Genomic DNA, 17728 nt, shown 5'->3' on the forward strand with positions numbered 1-17728 from the left:
GAGTGCTGTAAGCTCAACCATTCACTTGGATGAGGTCTTCTGATGTCCTGGGCTGATACAAAGGATATTTTAATGGCAGTGGCGTTTGTCTGGGATTTGGTTCCCAGATGGGTCATCAGCTGAGAGCTGCAGAAAGAAGTGTTTAAAAGCTGTCTGAATTTTAGAAAAAAATCAGGGGAAAACAAACCAAACATCACAGCTCATCACAGAGATCTGGTAAATATTTGGGAGGTTCTGTGAGAGCCTGTATGAAAAAAAAAAAGAAATGAAATACCTGAGACAAAAGGGAAGTGAATCTTGCCTTTTTTTCCTCCTGCTCTCAAAGCAAAGGGGCAAAATGACAAAGCAGAGCTCTGTGTGCCATAAGGGCCTTTGACCAAAGCCTGCTTCTGCTAATGCATCCGAGATCAATTGATTCCATGTTGTAAAGCAGGAAAAGCGTTTTAGAAACAATTCCTAGGCCACATTTGGATTACTGTTCATCCTTCATTTAAGTTTATTAGACTTTGAGGGACCCTTTACAGCTGCTGTTTTAACTCCAGCATAGGCACACACACGCCGAGCTCGCTAATGATTTGGTTAATGAGGACAGGTTTTGTAGCAAAGAAGAAAAGGACGAGGGGGGTTTTCTTCCCATTCCTATGTTGTGGCAGACACTGAATGCTTTCAGGTGGGACTGGGTTCCTCAGGACCTTCCCAGGAGATGTTCTGCAGACCCTCGTGTCGGTAGCATGCTCTTATTTGTTAATTTGAGACTCTTTTATTGCGTGTGGCTGCTTAGATGTCTGCCTTCCCCTGTCTGGGGAGACCTTAACTCCCAGGTGGGCTTACAGTGCTGACTTTGATGTAAACCAGGTGTGGCAATGGCACTTTTCATTATTAGGAGAATAATTTGTACAAGCAGTGGCTTATTTAGTGATGCTGGCATCCCGTAAGCAAGCAGCAGGAATCAGTGTGGTCTGAAGCTGTTTGTTGCTTCAACCTATTTTCAGCAAATCTAATGGCTCGGGCTGGAAGCCTGCGGCATCTGTTCCCATCCAACAATGCAGCTACACCAGGAAATCGAGCTGCTGGATATGAATTGTGGAAAAGACTGCTGTGCAGCTGCTTGATGTTGCGCATTGAATGGGGCATATGGGATGCATTCATGTAAATACTGAATGTACTGTAGCAGGAGAGTCGATTTTGCCACCGTGGAGTTTTCATCTTGAAATGCAGAATGCAGGGTAAGGCCAGGAAATGGCATATTGACGTTCTGCAGTGCAGAAACAGCACGAAGTGTTTGCCACTGGGGGAGTGGGAGCGAAGGGATTTCAGTTCGTGTGCGGCCAGCGCACAGCTTGTGCTTGTGCAGCAGGTGGAGCAGAACCAGCGAGGCACAGAGGATCCCCACAGAGGATCCCCAGCGTGCACACAGCTCAGGATTGCTTGAGTGGAAGTGCTCTTGGAAAGTTCAAAAGGCCCGGATAGCTCCCATTCAGCCCCTGCTGTATGCACAGTGAGTGGGGTTTTACCACATGAGTCATCCTTTTGCCATTGTGTTTCATCTTTCCCCCGTAGCCACGGAGATCCTGCAAGTTCAGAAGTTCTAAATAAAGGGTTATGGGTTTTTTCATGCTGATAGTTGTAGTTGAATTGCTTCCTGGAGGAGCTGCATTTGATTAAAAGCAGAGCAGCAGATGAAAGTTGTGAAGTTGCTTTCCTAGAGTGACTTAATGCCTTCAAACAGCACGTTGCAGTCGCTGTCCTTCTCTGTGAGTTTCTTTTGCAGCAGAAGCAGTGCCCGAGCTTCTGGTGGAAGGTATGTGAGCTCAAGCTGGAGGTGCAAGCTGTTTATTTTCCAGCCTTGGAAAGTGCTCTGATCTCATGATGCAAAACGATGAATGCAGCACTTATTCGGTGGTTTATTTGGGATTCTCTGGAGTGACTGTCTGCATCCTCTGACTCAGGGTGCTTGCCAAACGTCTTCCTTTTTCCCAAAGTCTGTCTTGTTTTTAGGAGGAGCCGAAAAAGGTTTGTTTCACATACGACCTGTTTTTAAACTTGGAGGGAAATCCACCAGTGAACCACCTGCGTTGTGAGAAACTGACTTTCAACAACCCCACCAAGGAATTCAGACGCAAACTTATTAAGGCTGGAGGGGTAAGTGCCAGAGGGATCAGAGAGCTGAAGAGGTGCTGCTCGGATGTGTGGGGATTTAGTTTTGTTCCGAGGTTTCTTTCTCCTTGCGTGCAGCCCAGTAAGCTGCAGCTCTACCTTTGTTGAAAGGGCCCTGCCGGCTTTCACTGCTGGTGATGGGAGTGCAGCGCTAGGAGCAAAACGAAGCCGTTGCTTGTGTGATTAGTGGTGCTTTATTTTCAATTAAAATGTGGCTGTTAACATCAAAGCAATGAGACCCCCTCTGGAAATGCAGATCTGTGGATGCTGCGTGCTGTCTGGTGGGCAGTCAGGGTTATCTGTGACCTTCCAGTGTCACGAGATGCATCTGGATAGAAGAGCTCGAGGAAGAGAGAGGCTTCCAGTGTATTTTTACTCCTCTTGGCCACAGGGAAGCTTAATAGATAGCATTTCTTGGTCAGTGAATGTCCTCTAAAGCTGGGTTTGGCTGCTTGTGACTTAGCTAATAAAAAATTAATGGAAAATACTGGAACTTAGAGGAAAAATGGGTGTGGGAAGGAGGAAAAAAAAAAAAGCTGTACTCTTGAAGGCACAATAAGGATGTGAGTTCCAACATACAGTCGTTGGATAAACTGTTACTTCTGGGAATTAATATGCAGTGATAGACTAAAGAAATTATCCTGAAATAGGCAAATGAGTACAAGCCAGCCAAGCAGTACACGAAGTTTTAAAACACAGACATTGTCATGGCTGTCCTGAGACACCCCCATATTTAACAATGTATAATTCTGGTTTCTTTAAGGACTTTATTCAGGATGGTCCCCGTGGCTGGCCGAGTTTTCTTTGGAAAAGCATCTTTCCAGCCTGAAGAATAAAATGTGTATATATGTTTCAATAATAAATCTCAGGGGTAGTAAGTACTCCAAGCTACCTGTCCTGATCTTCCCCATAGAGGAGATAAGGAGGGATGCTGTTTCGTGCAGGTCAGCACTTGGTCTTAAGGTCCTGCCAAGGGAAGTGCCCAAAGTCTGCTGGTGTCTGTTTGTTTTTTAATGAAGGAAGTCTTGCTCCTTCCTTCCAGGTTTCCCTCGATCCCTGTTTGCAAAGTAAGAGCATTTGCTGCAGAATACACAGTTTCTGCCTTTATGCTCAGAATATAGGGGTTTCCTTTAGGAAAGGTGTTGATATTGCATGCTGTCTTTTATTCATGGTGTTTCAAGAGTTGCCTTGAGACTGAGCATCTGGAATGTCCAGACAACCTCTGCAGTCTCTAAGGCAGAAAAAATAAGCGTATAAAAGATGAGCAGCAGTGTGCTCACTGGGCAGGTGACTGGCTATAATCACGTGTTGATGGTCTGCTCAGCTTCACTCAGCCCTGTTTATCCTCTTCTTCACTGCCAGGTGATGGTAATGCCAGAGGGAGCAGAAACTGTTTCAAGGCCCAGTCCCGATTACCCCATGTTGCCCACAATACCGCTCTCTGCCTTCTCCGATCCCAAGAAGACCAAACCATCCCATGGGTCAAAGGTCAGTGAAACCTGCTTTTGTTGCCTTGAGCTGAAGAGTTCTTTCACAACGAGCTAACAAGAGTTGTTCAGTAGCTGCTTCTAGCTGGTTCTGCCTCTGGAAAGCTTTCCCTTGTGCTCTGAAGTTCAGTCCTGGGGTGATCTGTATTGTTCCCATTTCACTGCAGCTTTTTCCTAGTAGGAGCTCGTCCTGGTTTCCCTGGGACAGGGGTGATTTTCTCCATAGTACCTGGTATGATGCTGTTTTCCCAGTAATTAAAAGGAGGTGGAGTCATCGATGACAGAGGCTGCCACCCTGTGTAAGCCTGAAATAAGAACGTCCATCAAAGGGTTCAGAACTTCTTTTCTTAGTATTATTTAATACCAGAGTAATGCAGCGAAGACAGCTTTGGAAATCTGTACGTAAATGTGTCACTCAGTTCCAAACCAGTTAATGGACTGGAACTTACAGTGTCAGCTGCATCAGTCCTTTATTTGCCCTCTGAACTTAAGGGAACCTTTTTATGATTTGGTAGGTTTATCTAAAGAGAAATTTAGAGGAAAAAAACCAAAATACATAATTCAATTGGACGGGGAGGGAGGTGAGCTGTGTCTTCCTACTGAAGTGCAGTAGCAGATTGAGTTGTACTGAATGTTTTCTGGTTGTTTAGAGTTGTCCTTAATGCTGAAGATGAGCTGTGTGGCTCTTCTGCTTTCAGTTCTGTAGGTCTGGGGCTTTCAGTCTCACAGCAGGCTGATCAGACACTCAGCTCTTCCTCTGTCATTAGAACTGCTTGGCATCGTGGTGTAAAAAGCATCAAGTATGTTTGGCCCAGCTGGTGATTTCAGGATTCTGTGTTTGCCTCAGCAGTTTGTAGCTCCTGAGAGGTTCTGGAGAAGCTTAAGCTTTCTTTGTCACTTGTGTAATAAGGCTGCTTTTGTGTAATTCTATGCAGGGGTGTGAATCCACGGGCAGTGTGCTCTGAAGCTGATTACATAGCCTTTATCAGGCCCAAATGTTAGCAGCAAAGTGTTTGTTGGTGTAATTCCACCCTGATACCCGCTTTCTTCAAGGCTGTGAGCACTCCTGGTGCTTCGAGCACGCCTTCTGACATGCTGAAGCAGGATAAAGATGACTTACCTGGTAGTGCCTGATTTCATTTTGGTCAGGAATTACCCATTAGAAAATGGAGAAGACAAAAGAGAAGTAAAGGGCTCTGATGCTGTCAATGTTTTACAGGCTGGTCCCGATTCTGTGACTAATGGGGTGGGGGGACCCACAGCTTAGGGAAGGGGGCAGGGGGAAAAGGGGAAAGGGCAGGGAGATGGGAGATGGGCCTGAAAGCAAAACAGCAGCAACGATCTGAGGAGGAAAGAGAATTTACTAAATAAGATGTCAGGATGCAGGTTGACACAATATATTGCATCAATATAGTAAGTATTGAGGCTAATAAATAGAATGAGAGCATCCAGAACCAAAGGCCTTACTGTAATGCTGAAGGCAGACAGGAGGGAGGAGCACACGACTGCAGAGATGAGCAGAAAGGGAAAAAGGAGATGGCTTGTGAGTGCAGTTTTATCTTTCCCTCTGGACAGAAAACGGAAGCAGAAGAGTGCAGAGTCCTCTGGGCTGTGTAGTCGGTTCTCTTTGGAGACAGGAATGCCCAGAACTACCAACAGTCCTGGAGCTGGAGCATCAACTCGTTAACTCCCAGTGCTCTACGTGATGTTATGATGTGGAATATCAATAATAAAAACCATAAAACCTTGACAGGCAGAAGCTCTGGTGAGAATTGCCAGTAGCTACAGCCTGTGAGTCTGCTCCTCCAGGCTGCCCTCTGAGGTGCCCTCAGATGTTAACCCTGCACATTAACTCTGTGCCGTCCTTCTAAGGGCCGTGGGGAGGAGCAGGTGGTGGTGAAATGTTTCACCCTGTGCTGAGGCTGATGTTTGTCTGCTGTCATTTTTTGCCCAAAAACTTGAGGGAAGCCTGAATGTCTGCCCAGATGTTTATGAGTACATTTGCAATCAGTGGGTGTATGTCTACATGAAACAAAGGCTTTAGTGTGATACATGAGAATGAAATTCTGCACAGAATAAAAAACCAATGTCATACTAAGCTTGCATATTTCTGTTGCTAAATCTTAGGATGCCAACAAGGAAAGCAGCAAGGCATCCAAGCCACACAAAGTAACCAAGGAGCACAGAGAGAGGCCAAGGAAAGACTCTGAGAGCAAAAACTCCTCCAAAGACCTTGAAAGAGAACAAAACAAACCTTTGAAGGACTCCTCCAGAAAACCAACAGAGAACAAACTGCCTAAGGAGGAGAAGGCGCCTCCGAAAGCTGCTTTCAAGGAACCAAAACTGGCTGTGAAGGAGACCAAACTGGAGAACACCTCTCCAAAGGGTGGGCCGCAGCCGGAGCTGAAGTCTTCCAGCAAGAGGCCTTCCAACGTGGAGTCACCAAAGCCCAGTGCCAAAAAACAAAAGAAGAGCAGCTCCAAAGGGGTAAAGAACATCCTGGGGACGTCTCCCAGAACCTCGTCTTCCTCGTATCCGGAGAAGAAACAAACCAAGGAGAAGATGAATGCCAAAGTGGAAAAGGTAAAATCTGAAAGCGAGGCCAAGGAGATCAAAAAGCCGGTGGAAATGGAGGAGTCGAATTCAGAGGATGAGAATTCTTTCAAGTCAGAGGTGAGTGCAGATCGGTCCCTTACGATAATGCAATGTTTTTGAATCTGATCCGAGTCCATCAATGGGGCAAATAATTTCACTTCTGCTTTCTTCTTTTCAGAAACAGCCTAAAAAATGTAAAGAACTCTTCCTGCCATAGCCTGTAAGCAGTGTTATTGGCTAACGCTCAAATTACAACCACGTGCCATGAAATCTAAATAACTTGTGTTGTAAAACAAACCAAATTATGTTATTCTACTACTATTTTAAAAAGCTGTCTAAATATTTTTTTCCTCTTTACAACGAAGAACATTCCTCACCCTCTGTCTTCAGAAAATTGTTTTCCCAAAGAAGGCAAAAAATAGGAGGGGAAAGACACGACCCAGGTCCAGACAGACTGCTTCTCTTGTGTGCTTTTATTTACTATAAAGAGGCTGTATATCTTCTAATGGGATTCCTGGGTTTGTATCGCATGGGTTTTTGGACTGCTTGCTTCTTTGAGAAAGGTTGGTTTGACTCGAGTGAATCTGCTGGGGATGATTTGCATTGTGGTTTAATCAGCGCGGTGGGGCTGTGAGCACGGATGTTTATTTGAGAAAGGGTTTTCACAGAAAATTTCCAGTCGAGGAGTTTGTTAGGGAAGTGCTAATTAAAGATAATCTGCAAAGATTTTTCCAGATCAAAGTGTGAATTTAGGGGATTAGAGAGAAACTGCTTCTCTCCGTTTAAAGCTTTGCAACCAGAGCGCAGCAGTGTGTGCTGAGCCCCTTGTCTGTGCACAAGGTGCACGGCGCTCTGTGCAAGGTTCAGTTCTCTGCCGACCCCTGAGCCCTGGAAGTTTTGTGCTTGGTTATTTCTCAGGTCTCCTCCCTTGGGGCTCAGCCCACAGCTGTAGGCTGGTAGTGGTGCTAAGGCTCTGTGAAACCACGGCCCCTGTTTGTGTCTGCTGCAGCCCTGCCCTGTGCCCACCACGCTGCGCGTGCCTCCGTCCTCCCCTGCACCAGCTCTGCTGTCTGTTGGATGCTTTGCAGAGCCCTTGGAGTGTGAGCCTGGGAGGAGAGGAATGCTCAGGGAGTTGGAGGGCAGAGCGTGGCAGCTGCCAGTCGGACCAGCTTGGGTTTCTGTGGAACGTGAAGCATGGGGATCTGACTGCATAATGCATTGGCACCGGCAGCAGAGAAAGCTGCAGGAGTTCTTTTTCCATCCTGGGGGGCTCTTTTTGCTCCCAAGGCTGCAGTTTGCTGCTCCGTGGTTTGTGCTGGTACAGCTGTTTGTGGATCTGTGTGGTAAGCCACATCACTAAAGTGAGTGAGCAGCTGGAGGTGGACCGGGGCCCGGAAACTCTTAAATCAGCTTTGCTGCTGAAGCCAACACATTGTGCAACGTGCTCTGGGGCTGCAGCTCCTCACTGCTCTGAGCTGACATCCTCGCAGGCTGCTGCTGAAAGGAAGGGCCTTGCTCTCATTTGTGCTGCTGGCATGCAAGCTCGTGTGACTGCAGAGGGCTGGAGGAGTTCCTCCTTCCATTTCAGCCCCACTGAAAGTTGGTTGTGCCTTTCTGTGTATTTGATTTTTTTCCATCGAGACCAGTTCCCTGATGTGGCCTCGTGCTTGGCTGCCTAAATGCTGGTGCTGACAAAAGGGAGAGGCTGAGACGTGGGAGCAGGATTGCTTCTTCCCTTTGTTGGTGGGAGCTTCGTGCCGTCATGGTGAGCTGGATGGGCTGGGTGCCTTGGATGGCTGCAGCAGCCCAGGGGGGTAAAGCAGAAGGAGGAAGGGGCTGCCCAGTCCCTGCCTGCTGCTTCTCCAGTCCTGGTGGGTCATTGCAGGGGAACACCTGGTTATGACAGGTTAGCAGGAATGAAGGTGATGGGATGGAATCTGAGGGTAGGACATGAACACTGTGTTCTCAGATCTTAAAAATAGTGCTCTTCACTTTGTGGTAATTTTTCTCAGCAAACAAGGCTGCCATGTGCCACTATGTCAGAAACTGGCATTAAATCCTTCTGCTTTGCTGCCAGACAGTTGACAAGGGTGACGCCCATTTTTGTGTCCCCCATCCACTCCTTTTCCTCTCTTAAAGCTGAACAAATGCAGCTCGAACCTTTGGGTGAAAAACTGTAGGGAAGGACACTGAGTGCTGAGATGGAAATCCTTCTGCTGCTGGGACTTCTTAGTGCCTGAAGCTGCTGATGTGCCTCTGCCTGCTGATGGATCATTCTGAGAGCATGAATGTGTGCTGTGACAAATCTCATCCACCAGTGAGGATGTGGGGGTTATCTGTGGCAGGATTTGGTAGCAGAGATGATAGCTGGGTTCCCAAGAACGAAATGGAAACATTAAATTTCCAGGGAATTACTCCTAAAAAAGCCCCAAACCAGCGGGGTGGCACAGGAAGTCAAGAATCTTTATCCTCGATTGCAGAGAGGCAAAAACCCTCCGGTTATTGCTGCGGTCACTGCTGCTGGGGAGGAAATGGTTATTTGCCTCCACTGCCACCTCGTGGCCCTCTCGTTGCAGCACCCGAAGGCTCTGCTGCTCCTGGTCTTGTTTAGAAACTTGGTGTAGCATTAAACCTTTGTTCCTGGATGCTGTCAGTAGTGCTGGTGCTTCGAGCTCTTTATTCACACGCGGTGCAGTGTGGTGGGGCATCAGTGCTGCCTGCTGGGCCAGTTTCACAGGAGTTAGCTGATCTGTGCTGTCAGAACGAACTGGCAGCAATGCAGTGCATCACTCAGGTCAACACAGAAACGACCGTTTGGAGGACGTGGTGACACACTGGAATAACTTTTAAATCTTGGAACTGTGTGGGTTGGGTCCCTTTCTGTGCTCAGTGGGTTAAAATCTGTGCAAATCCTGGGGGAAAACTGGCACTGTGATGGGGGGGCGTCCATCTGCCATCTTCTGCCACCACTCTGAGGTGAGCAGCACGGAGGGTTTTGTTGGGAGCTGTTGGTGCCACAGATGTTGTTTTTGTGTACCTTGCACGTTGTGTGTGCTCTGTAATGTCAGTGATGTACGACGCTGTGTTTGTGCTCTGTGATTCTCCAGATTAGAAGGATTAAGATTCTTTTTCTTTTTTCCTTTTATGGGGGGTTAAGTCTGTCCAGTCCAGCCCTTCCAACTCCAGCTCCAGCTCCGACTCCAGCTCCGACTCCGACTTTGAGCCATCTCAGAACCACAGTCAAGGTGTGTTGCCAGAACTGAAGTGCATTACAGTCGTCCTTGCGTAAGGCTGAAAGGCTTTTGAAAATTAGACCTGCTCCCCAGCATCGTGCAGCAGGTTCACGTGGTTTCTTCTATGGAAGTGTGTGTTGAAGCTGTGATGCTTCAGCAGAAGGCAGTAAGGTCGTAGTGTAAATACGAACGAGCATGTTCCTTGTTTTGGCAGTTATTAGCCATCAGGACTGGGCTCTTTCCCCCACCGACTTCACTTTCTGCCTCAGTGGGTGTTGCAAAATTCAAACAGCAGTGTTGTCTCCTCGAGAAACCTCGCCTGACGTTAATGATAACGAATCCAATCCATGTCAGAGTTTGGCTGCAGTTCTGCTGCGTGTCTCACGGACAGGTGCTGCAGCTTCTCTCTCCCCTCTGCTCGCAGGGCCGCTGCGCTCCATGGTGGAGGATCTGCAGTCGGAGGAGTCCGATGATGACGACAGCTCCTCAGGGGAAGAGGCAGCAGTCAAAGCAAACCCCGTCAGCCGGGATTCCAGGTGGTACCGAATCACGATGGGTGTCTGCTGTCCCTTTGCCCTCTGTGTTTGGTATTTTTGTTAGGGAGAATCGAAGCCATAGGGTTCTGTGTGATGGGAGAGTGAGGGAAAGAGGCAACGCAGGTGTGGCGGTGAAAGCAGCGGGGTGAGAACAGCGGTGGGTAGAGAGATGAGTGGAGCTCAAAGAGGAAGCTGCTGCGAGGTGCTGTGTGGAGCTCGCAGGTGTGAGTGACTGAGCTCCTCAAAATAGTCACCTAATTGCCATCCTCAGATCTGTGCCACACGGAATGGTGCGTGACAGCTTTCATCTGCAGAGATCAGAGGAGTGTTGTGGGTGCTGTCAGCGTGTGCCGCTCACATTTGTGCTGCTGCTTCAGAACTGAGAGGTCTTCATCTCCACTGATGGTGCAGGCTGACAGTTGGTTGCTTGGCTCCCACGGGACTTGTTTAACAGCTGCTTCCTGCTTTAGTCAGTGAAAATAGTTGAATTTTGTCCTTCTGCCCTCAGGAAGAGCTGCTGTAGCCAAAACCTGGAGTCTTAGGCTGAATATTTGAAGCCATGTGCTTGGACAAGATAGCAGCTGCAGATTGCAAGTGGTGTTTGTGTTCCACAATAACCAAAAAATCCTTTGTATTTTGCCATTATCAGCTAAATTATTATCAGGAAAGGAGATTTCTTCTAAAGCACAATTTTTATACTGTTGAGGGGATGAGCAGTGGCTTTACAAACTCATCAAAAGTAGGATGCAGCAGTTGGGCAGGAGAAGAACGGGATTAAAGGGGAAATCTCAAAGGTCATAGCAGAAACACTAAGGTGATGCGTTGTTTTTACCCTTCATCTGGGCAGCGTAGGGTTCAGTGATGAGGAACAGAATTAGTGGGAATTAGTTTCCCTTAGCTGTCACCCAAACCACGTGGACTTCCTGAAGCTTCGTGTTGATGCTAATTCTGTGCTGCTTGTTTTTCAGACTGAGCCTCAGCGACAGTGACAGCGACAACAGTGCAGACTCCTGCCTGCCCAGTCGAGAGCCTCCCTCTGCTCAGAAGCTGCCCCCAGCAAACAATAAGGTACGGCAGCTGCGTGCCCACACAGCACTGCTTCCTGCTCTGTGTTCAGGGCCTGGTGTGAGCTGTGGGTAGCAGCAGTGCTCCTCTGTTCCGCTGTGAGGTAATTTCAGTGCTGTGCACGCAGGCTGTTGAAGCAGCACGTGGTCTGAACTCACGTTTGTCCCTGCTGTTGATTTGTGTTGCCCTCAGGCATCCGGAAGAAAAAGCCCAGAGTCTTGTAACAAACCAGAGAAGATCCTGAAGAAGGGAACCTACGACAAGGTGTGTGTGAGGATTTGCACATCGTGGTACTGCTGTGTAGAAAACAGCTGGAGGTGGCCAAGCTGGTTCACATTGCTCTGTGCTGGCAGGTTAACAGCTCGAGTGTAATGATAAACAGATGTTGAAAGGACAGACGTGGGAGAGGGACACCATAGGAGCTGTGTGCATTAGACTGGGACACCCCCGTGTCTTTGCCATGTGCAAGATGTTAAAATGGTTTTATTTGCCCTTTGTGTGACCCACTGGTGTGGCTGCTGCTGCAGTAGTGAGCACCTATTCATTACAAGGCAGTTTTCATCTGCCTTTGATCTTACAAATTAAAGATTGGATTTTCTTTGGAGCTCTGCTTTGCTGTTTTAGTTGAATTCTTTGTTTGCTGAGTGAAACTCCCTTCTTTCTTCCCTCCAGGGAAAGTCAAGCAGTGCGTATGCATGCTGCTTTTAAGCAAATACTCAAATCTCGAGTTGTCCAGGACGTTCTCCCCATGGTGGTTTATTTTTGTCCCATAAATCAAGCAGGAGCTTTAATGCTTTTCTTGAGTCTAATCATGGAGATCCTTAAACTAATCAGTCTGTAGCTCTTCCCCTTTTTTAACACGCTTCCAGCAGGAGAATAGATCACAGGATAAATGTTTGATGTTGGTTTAAGTGTGGTATTGGAGGTGCTAATCTCCTGCTGGCTGCACAGCCTTTACCACTGATACTGTTAATGTAGCTGAGATAGCTTATCTGAGCAGAGCTCCGTAGGTAATGGTGTCTTTTATTAGACTACTTAATGCAGATAGAAGGGGACACCCTCGAGACCCATCGAAGGGAGAGGGCCTGAAATATCATCAGCTTTTACAGCTGCCAGTGTTTTTGTGAAGATATTAACCCTGCCAGAAAGTGAAGCGTTCCGTACAGCTGCAGTGTTCTGGGAGAAATGCTTTTCTGTGCATAGCTGTGTTAGGGGGAAGCCATGTCTCACAGATTTTTTTGTTTTCCTCCTGCTTTGGTACAATTACTTACATGGGTTCAATTTTGCTGATACAGACACGAACAACTCTGAGAGTGCTTTAGAAATTAAGAACCCATCCCCTGTGAGCAGCAGGGGCTGCAGTGTTGAGATTAAAAATGAAAAAGCAAAAGCAGCGGAACAGCCCCTTATATAAGAGCAGTAAAAATGATGCTGAGCTCATAAACCATCCTGGGCTCCCCATTGTGTTGCACACAGACTAACGGGGAGCACAGCAGTGCAGCTGAACACTGCTCATCTCTGTGCGTTGGTGCAGCTTTCCTCAGCAGTGAGTTACTGGCGTGCCCTGCTGACGGAGAGCTGCACTGAGCTTCACCACGATGCATTTCACTGCGTTGAGCTCCTCTGAGCTCAGAGGTTCTGAACAGAGGCTTTTTTTAACGAAGCAGCCGAGCTGGTGGTGTTCAGACATCTGCATTGGTGTGAGGTCTGTGGTCTCCCAGCACTTGATAGAGTAGAGGAGGCAGCACAAAGTGTAGGGTGAAACGGGTTAGGAGCGCGTCTGAAAGAGCCTGGAGCTGCTCCGATGGCTTTGGCAGTCACACAAACCTGCCACGTGTGTCACTGTTTCTGTTCCTGCCTCCTTTACAGGCCTACACTGATGAATTAGTGGAGCTTCACAGGCGACTCATGGCACTACGAGAGCGCAATGTGCTGCAGCAGGTAGAGATCATTGGTCAGCTTTCTGTACTCTGGTAAACTCCATGTCCAAGGGTCTCAGGCAGACCCCTGTGATGCTTGGCCTTTCGCTGCCTCTCCTTCTTGAGATGGTCTGGTTCACTTTAAATGCAGATCTGTAGAAAAAAAAAATAATCAGATGTGCATGCATTGCTTTTGTTGAAAAAGGCACAGAAGTGTGGTTTGTGCATCTCTGTCGTTCTGGTAGCTGTCCCAAAGCTGGGCTGTCTGATGGCAGAGGAAACGTGCCCAGGTCGCTTCCCAGACTGAGTCAGAGCAGGAGGAGCTGCTTTGCTTTTCTGGGAGATTTTCTTGTTGTGAGAGGCACCTGACTCTGAGGCTTTTCTAAAGGGATACAGAAAGGAGAGGAGGGTTGCTTTGTATCTGCCAGTCCTTCTGGGGTGCTTAATCTTTACGGGCTCTATCGATATTGTTGCTCATCTCCGTTACAGATTGTGAACCTCATTGAGGAAACGGGGCATTTTAACGTTACCAACACAACCTTTGACTTTGACCTCTTCTCCCTGGATGAAACAACTGTTCGTAAGCTGCAGAGCTACCTGGAAGCAGTAGCAACATGACCTCGGCCTTGGAAGCAGGCTGCTTTTGAAACCAGAAATCCCCTTTATTGGTACCAGGAAACGAACCCATGGAACTAGGCCTTCTTATTCTCTCGATTCACCCGAAGCACTGCCTTAGAGAACAGCCATGCTCTATGAATGCACAGCCAGCTGCACTTTCTTGTAGGCTTCAAACAAGCACCCATATTGCTGAGTCTGTCCTCCCCAGCTTCCTAAGTCCGCTTGGGCGCAGGTCCTGAGCAGAGCAGAAGAACGGCTGCGCCCGACCGCAGCGCGGCCCTTCTGGTTTTACTTCAAGAAACTGTTTGAAGGACGTTTGCAGGCACCTCTGAGACCTGAAGAAGCGCGGGCGATGTTTTCCTCCCCAAGTCTTTGGGACCAGCCTGCAGAGAGCTCCGCTCGGTCCGGTTTCCTTCAGCTCCGTGGAGAAGCATCCGTGCCGCGTTGGCTTTTACAAAGCTCGCCGAGAGGCTGCTGGTGACAGAGGAGCTCTGGGAGTCTCGTTGGTCCGCCGTGGAGGAAAGCAGACAGATGCTGGTTTGGCTCGCTCTGTGAGTTGTGTTGCAGTTGGGCACGGAGTGCTGCTGCCGTTCGGTGGCTGCAGGGCTGTGCTCCGTTCCGGCTGCCTGCAGGGTGGTTTGTGCTCCCTAAGAGGCCCTCTCCAATCTGCTGTGTCCCATTGGGGTCTGGAGACGTCTTTGTTTGTTGACCTGAGCTCCTAAACAAAGTCTCACTCCTTTCAGTCTGCTTTAACTGTAATAGGACTACAAAACTGTAAGCTGTATATTTTATATATATATTATATATATGTATGTACTGTATGTATAAGAAGGGCCTAGTTGGGTCTTATGATTTTAAGGGTGTGTTTTTCTGTTGTTTTTTAATGGCTATGGCAGGGGAAGGGCGCTTAATAAGATTGACTTGTTTGTTAAAATGCCTCTTGTGGACAATTTTTAGTGTATGAAAGCTGAACAGCAATCTTCAAAGCGTTTTGTGCTCTGGAAGGGACTCACCTGTTGTCTTTTTCATTTGTCAGTGTTGAATAACTTTGCCAAAATACGTGATTGGTTTTGTCCTATGTTCTCAAAGAGGAATCTCCTACAGTGGCCCCTATAGTAGTGGCTGTACTTTGGGAAAACCAAAACAAGGGAGAATTTTATCTCGGGACGCACCTGGAAAACACTGATGTAACACCGAGTTCCTTTCCTCCTCCCTCCTCCCCCTCACAGCCATGCAAAAAGTGGCCGTGAACACTAACCCAGAACCATTTGTGTATTTCTAGTCAAACTAGACCTCCAGGTGTCGTCTGTGTGCCGTGTGGGTATGGGGAAAGCCCTGTAGCTCTTATCAAAGCTGTGTTACGCTCCTGTTCCCTACATTCAGTATTTTTGGGGGAAGAATTACTCCTTTTTTTCCAATCAGCGTTGTAAGCTTTTGCCAAATGCTGGGTGGGCTGCTGGCAGTGAGGAGAGCAGCTCCTGAGGAGCCTCTGCTCTGTGCAGAGCCGTGCGGGGGCTGCGTGGCTCCAGGGTTTGCTGTCCCTTCTCAGTGATGAAATTGCAGTCCCTTGTTTTGGGTTCCCCCTTTCTTTATCATGGAAATGTTGCAACTAATCAACTGAAGTGGCAATATGATGATAAGCTTGTTTGAGTTGGGTCATGTTGACCCGATTCCCATTAATTTTGTCTTTGTACCATCTTTCATGTGTCTCGTGCGTGTGTATATACCTATATATATAAAAAGAAAAATAATCCAGCTCATGCCAGGTGCGTTCCCTATCACAGCAGTGATCTCAGCTGCTTTCTTTCCCGATGGACGATGCCAAGCCTGGATAGAAACCCTGTGTGCACAGTGAGAAGGTGGAGGACAGCAGGAAGAGGAGCTCAGCTGCTGATGGGATGTGCTGCGCTGGAGATGGCAGATGTGGCTCACGAGCGTCCATGGCTTTGCTCTGGGTGTGGTGGGTTTTTGGAGCTCCTCCGGTCCCCGTCGGCTCTGTGGCACACAGGAAGCTGCCCCAGCCCCAACCCTCACGCAGGGTGGGTTTGTGACCCTGCCGTCCCCAAAGCAGCGCAACGGTGGTGACGAGCAGCCCAAGCCACAGTGCTGATGTTCTCCCGAGGCCTTTGCCTGCTCTCCCCACGAGGTCTCCTCCTCCTGCCGCTGTTCCAGCCGCGCTCTCCGTCCTGGCAGCAGTTTCTCCTGGCGCTGTCAGGATCTGAGTCGCCGTCCTGCCCCCATCACACACGGATCTGTCGTCACTGCTGCTGCCCGTGGGGCCGAGCGCTGCGATGGCGTTCCTGAGCCTGGCTGGAAGCACGCGGGGCTTTTGCCCACAGCTGTGGCATCGTCCTGCCCTGGAACCGACTTTATTTGTGAAGTCTGATGAGCGTCGGTGGGAATTTTGTTCGGTTTTTATAAGAAGTATTTTACACATGGATTTTTTTAGACTCTTTATAATCTCCTTGAAAACCCAAAATAGGATTGTTCCCCCAGCAATAGTTCTCCATTGTGTGCACATGCTGATTTGTTACTAAAAGGTTTCTTGCAAGTACTTAGTTGTTCTACAGAGTTGTTGTTTTTTGGGGTATGTGGTAGCGTTGGGGACCGCAGGAGGAACGACTCTGCAAACAAAGGATGGTCGAATTCGGGCCTCATCTGGTGTCCCCTCCTAGTTGCATATGGACGAGTTCCCTGTGTAGATTCTCTATAGGCTGGCTGAATGCTGTTCTGGACATGCCGTGTACAGGTATTTGTGGATAACGTGTTTGTTCTTGTGTCACTCTTGAGAGCATGGATGGATTATTGTTCAATAGGAAGGAGGTGGCGGTGCTGCTGTCAGCATTGCTTCAGGTCTTCGAGGATGTGTAGTAGCATTTGCATTGTTTAAAAGGAAAAATATATATATATCCAAAATTGACTTCTAGCCATAACGGTTTTTCCATGGAAAGTGGACAGAATCGGTTACTTTCGTGTCCTTCACCTCGACCCTGAAGGCACGGATCAGTGCTGGTCGGTCTGAAGGCTGTCAGAGTTGCTTTGAATGGCGCTGGAGGTTAAGATCAGGACGCAGCTTTTCCTTTGTCCTTGGCCTTCGTATTAAAGGGCAAAAGAAGGGTCAGGAGAATTTTCCTGTTGTCTCGGTCTGGCATGTATTAAGCCTTGAGGCTTTGATTACTGACATTTACTACTAAAAAAGAAAGAAAACAAAAGGCAGTAAGGCTGGCTGGCTCCCGGAGTGCCGGCTGAGGAGTCGCGGACGCGTTGGTGACAAGACTGGCTGCGCTGCGGTCAGGCTGGATACGTGGAAGTGCAATGGCTGCCACCAGTTCTCAGTGCTGTGTGCTGCGCCAGCATCAGAACTGGCAGAGAAATGGATGCAACCGTCCAGGAGCGGTTTGTCAGCTCTCGGTGGTGTTTGATGGTGGGAGGTTCAGACTCAAGATGAGCTCGGCCCGTCTGCTCTGCCCGCATGGCACCTCCAGAGCACGGCTGGAGCTCCTCTGTCCCACCCCAGGTTCACCTCAATGCTACAGCCATCCCACGTGGTGCTTCTGAAAGATGAGAACTGCTCGGCCTTGCCGTCATGGGGGCACGAAATAGCCATCAAAAACGGAAGAGATGAGTTTGCACTCCTAAAGAAAAATGTAAGTACTTCAACTAGGTAATTTTTAATTGTATTTCTGCCTAGAGGTATTAAATACCTTCTCACTTGAGAATTTTCAGAGTTGCGTTGGGAAATGAATTCTGCTCTCAGCTGTAAGAAGTTCAGCTGGCCCAAGACTAACTTCAAGATGACAAAAATAATCATGTTTGTAATACGTTACAGGATTGTTTGTCCTGAATTTTAAACCTTTTTGTTAAATTTGTGGAACTACGGAGGAATTTTCTAGAAAAAGTGAAATAAAGTAAGATGGAAAAGTAAGACTTCCAGGGTTTTCTGTTCATTGCATTGCTTCTGCACAGCCGCATCCGTGGTCACCTCCATGTGTTGAGTCAAAGCACTACAGCTGTGGCCTCAACCTCAGACCCAGCCCTGTGCTTTTTGCAGCTCCTGAGCTGCCTGCACAGCTCCCAGGTGCTGCTGCTGCTCCTGCTGGGGGCTGAGGGTCCGACTG

General features: G+C 48.2%; 1 protein-coding gene across 2 annotated transcripts in view; it reads left to right on the forward strand.

Moving 5' to 3' along the window:
• The window catches only part of MLLT1 (MLLT1 super elongation complex subunit), a 29590-nt gene extending 12055 nt beyond the window's left edge, over positions 1–17535 (forward strand). The window contains exons 4-12 of one of the 2 annotated variants that reach the window (XM_042837020.1): positions 1999–2142; positions 3520–3645; positions 5772–6317; positions 9388–9484; positions 9897–10008; positions 10977–11076; positions 11266–11337; positions 12943–13014; positions 13482–17535. In XM_042837020.1, the coding sequence (XP_042692954.1) occupies positions 1999–2142; positions 3520–3645; positions 5772–6317; positions 9388–9484; positions 9897–10008; positions 10977–11076; positions 11266–11337; positions 12943–13014; positions 13482–13610 (1398 nt within the window). In that variant the 3' untranslated portion in view covers positions 13611–17535. The remainder of the gene's footprint in view (positions 1–1998; positions 2143–3519; positions 3646–5771; positions 6318–9387; positions 9485–9896; positions 10009–10976; positions 11077–11265; positions 11338–12942; positions 13015–13481) is intronic. The other variant, XM_042837022.1, reaches the window with a different exon arrangement.
• Positions 17536–17728: the final 193 nt, after the last annotated feature.

The sequence above is a fragment of the Centrocercus urophasianus genome, unplaced genomic scaffold (genome assembly GCF_019232065.1).
Source record: "Centrocercus urophasianus isolate 14NV4802_14NV808 unplaced genomic scaffold, USGS_Curo_1.0 seq_66, whole genome shotgun sequence".
Taxonomy (NCBI): domain Eukaryota; kingdom Metazoa; phylum Chordata; class Aves; order Galliformes; family Phasianidae; genus Centrocercus; species Centrocercus urophasianus.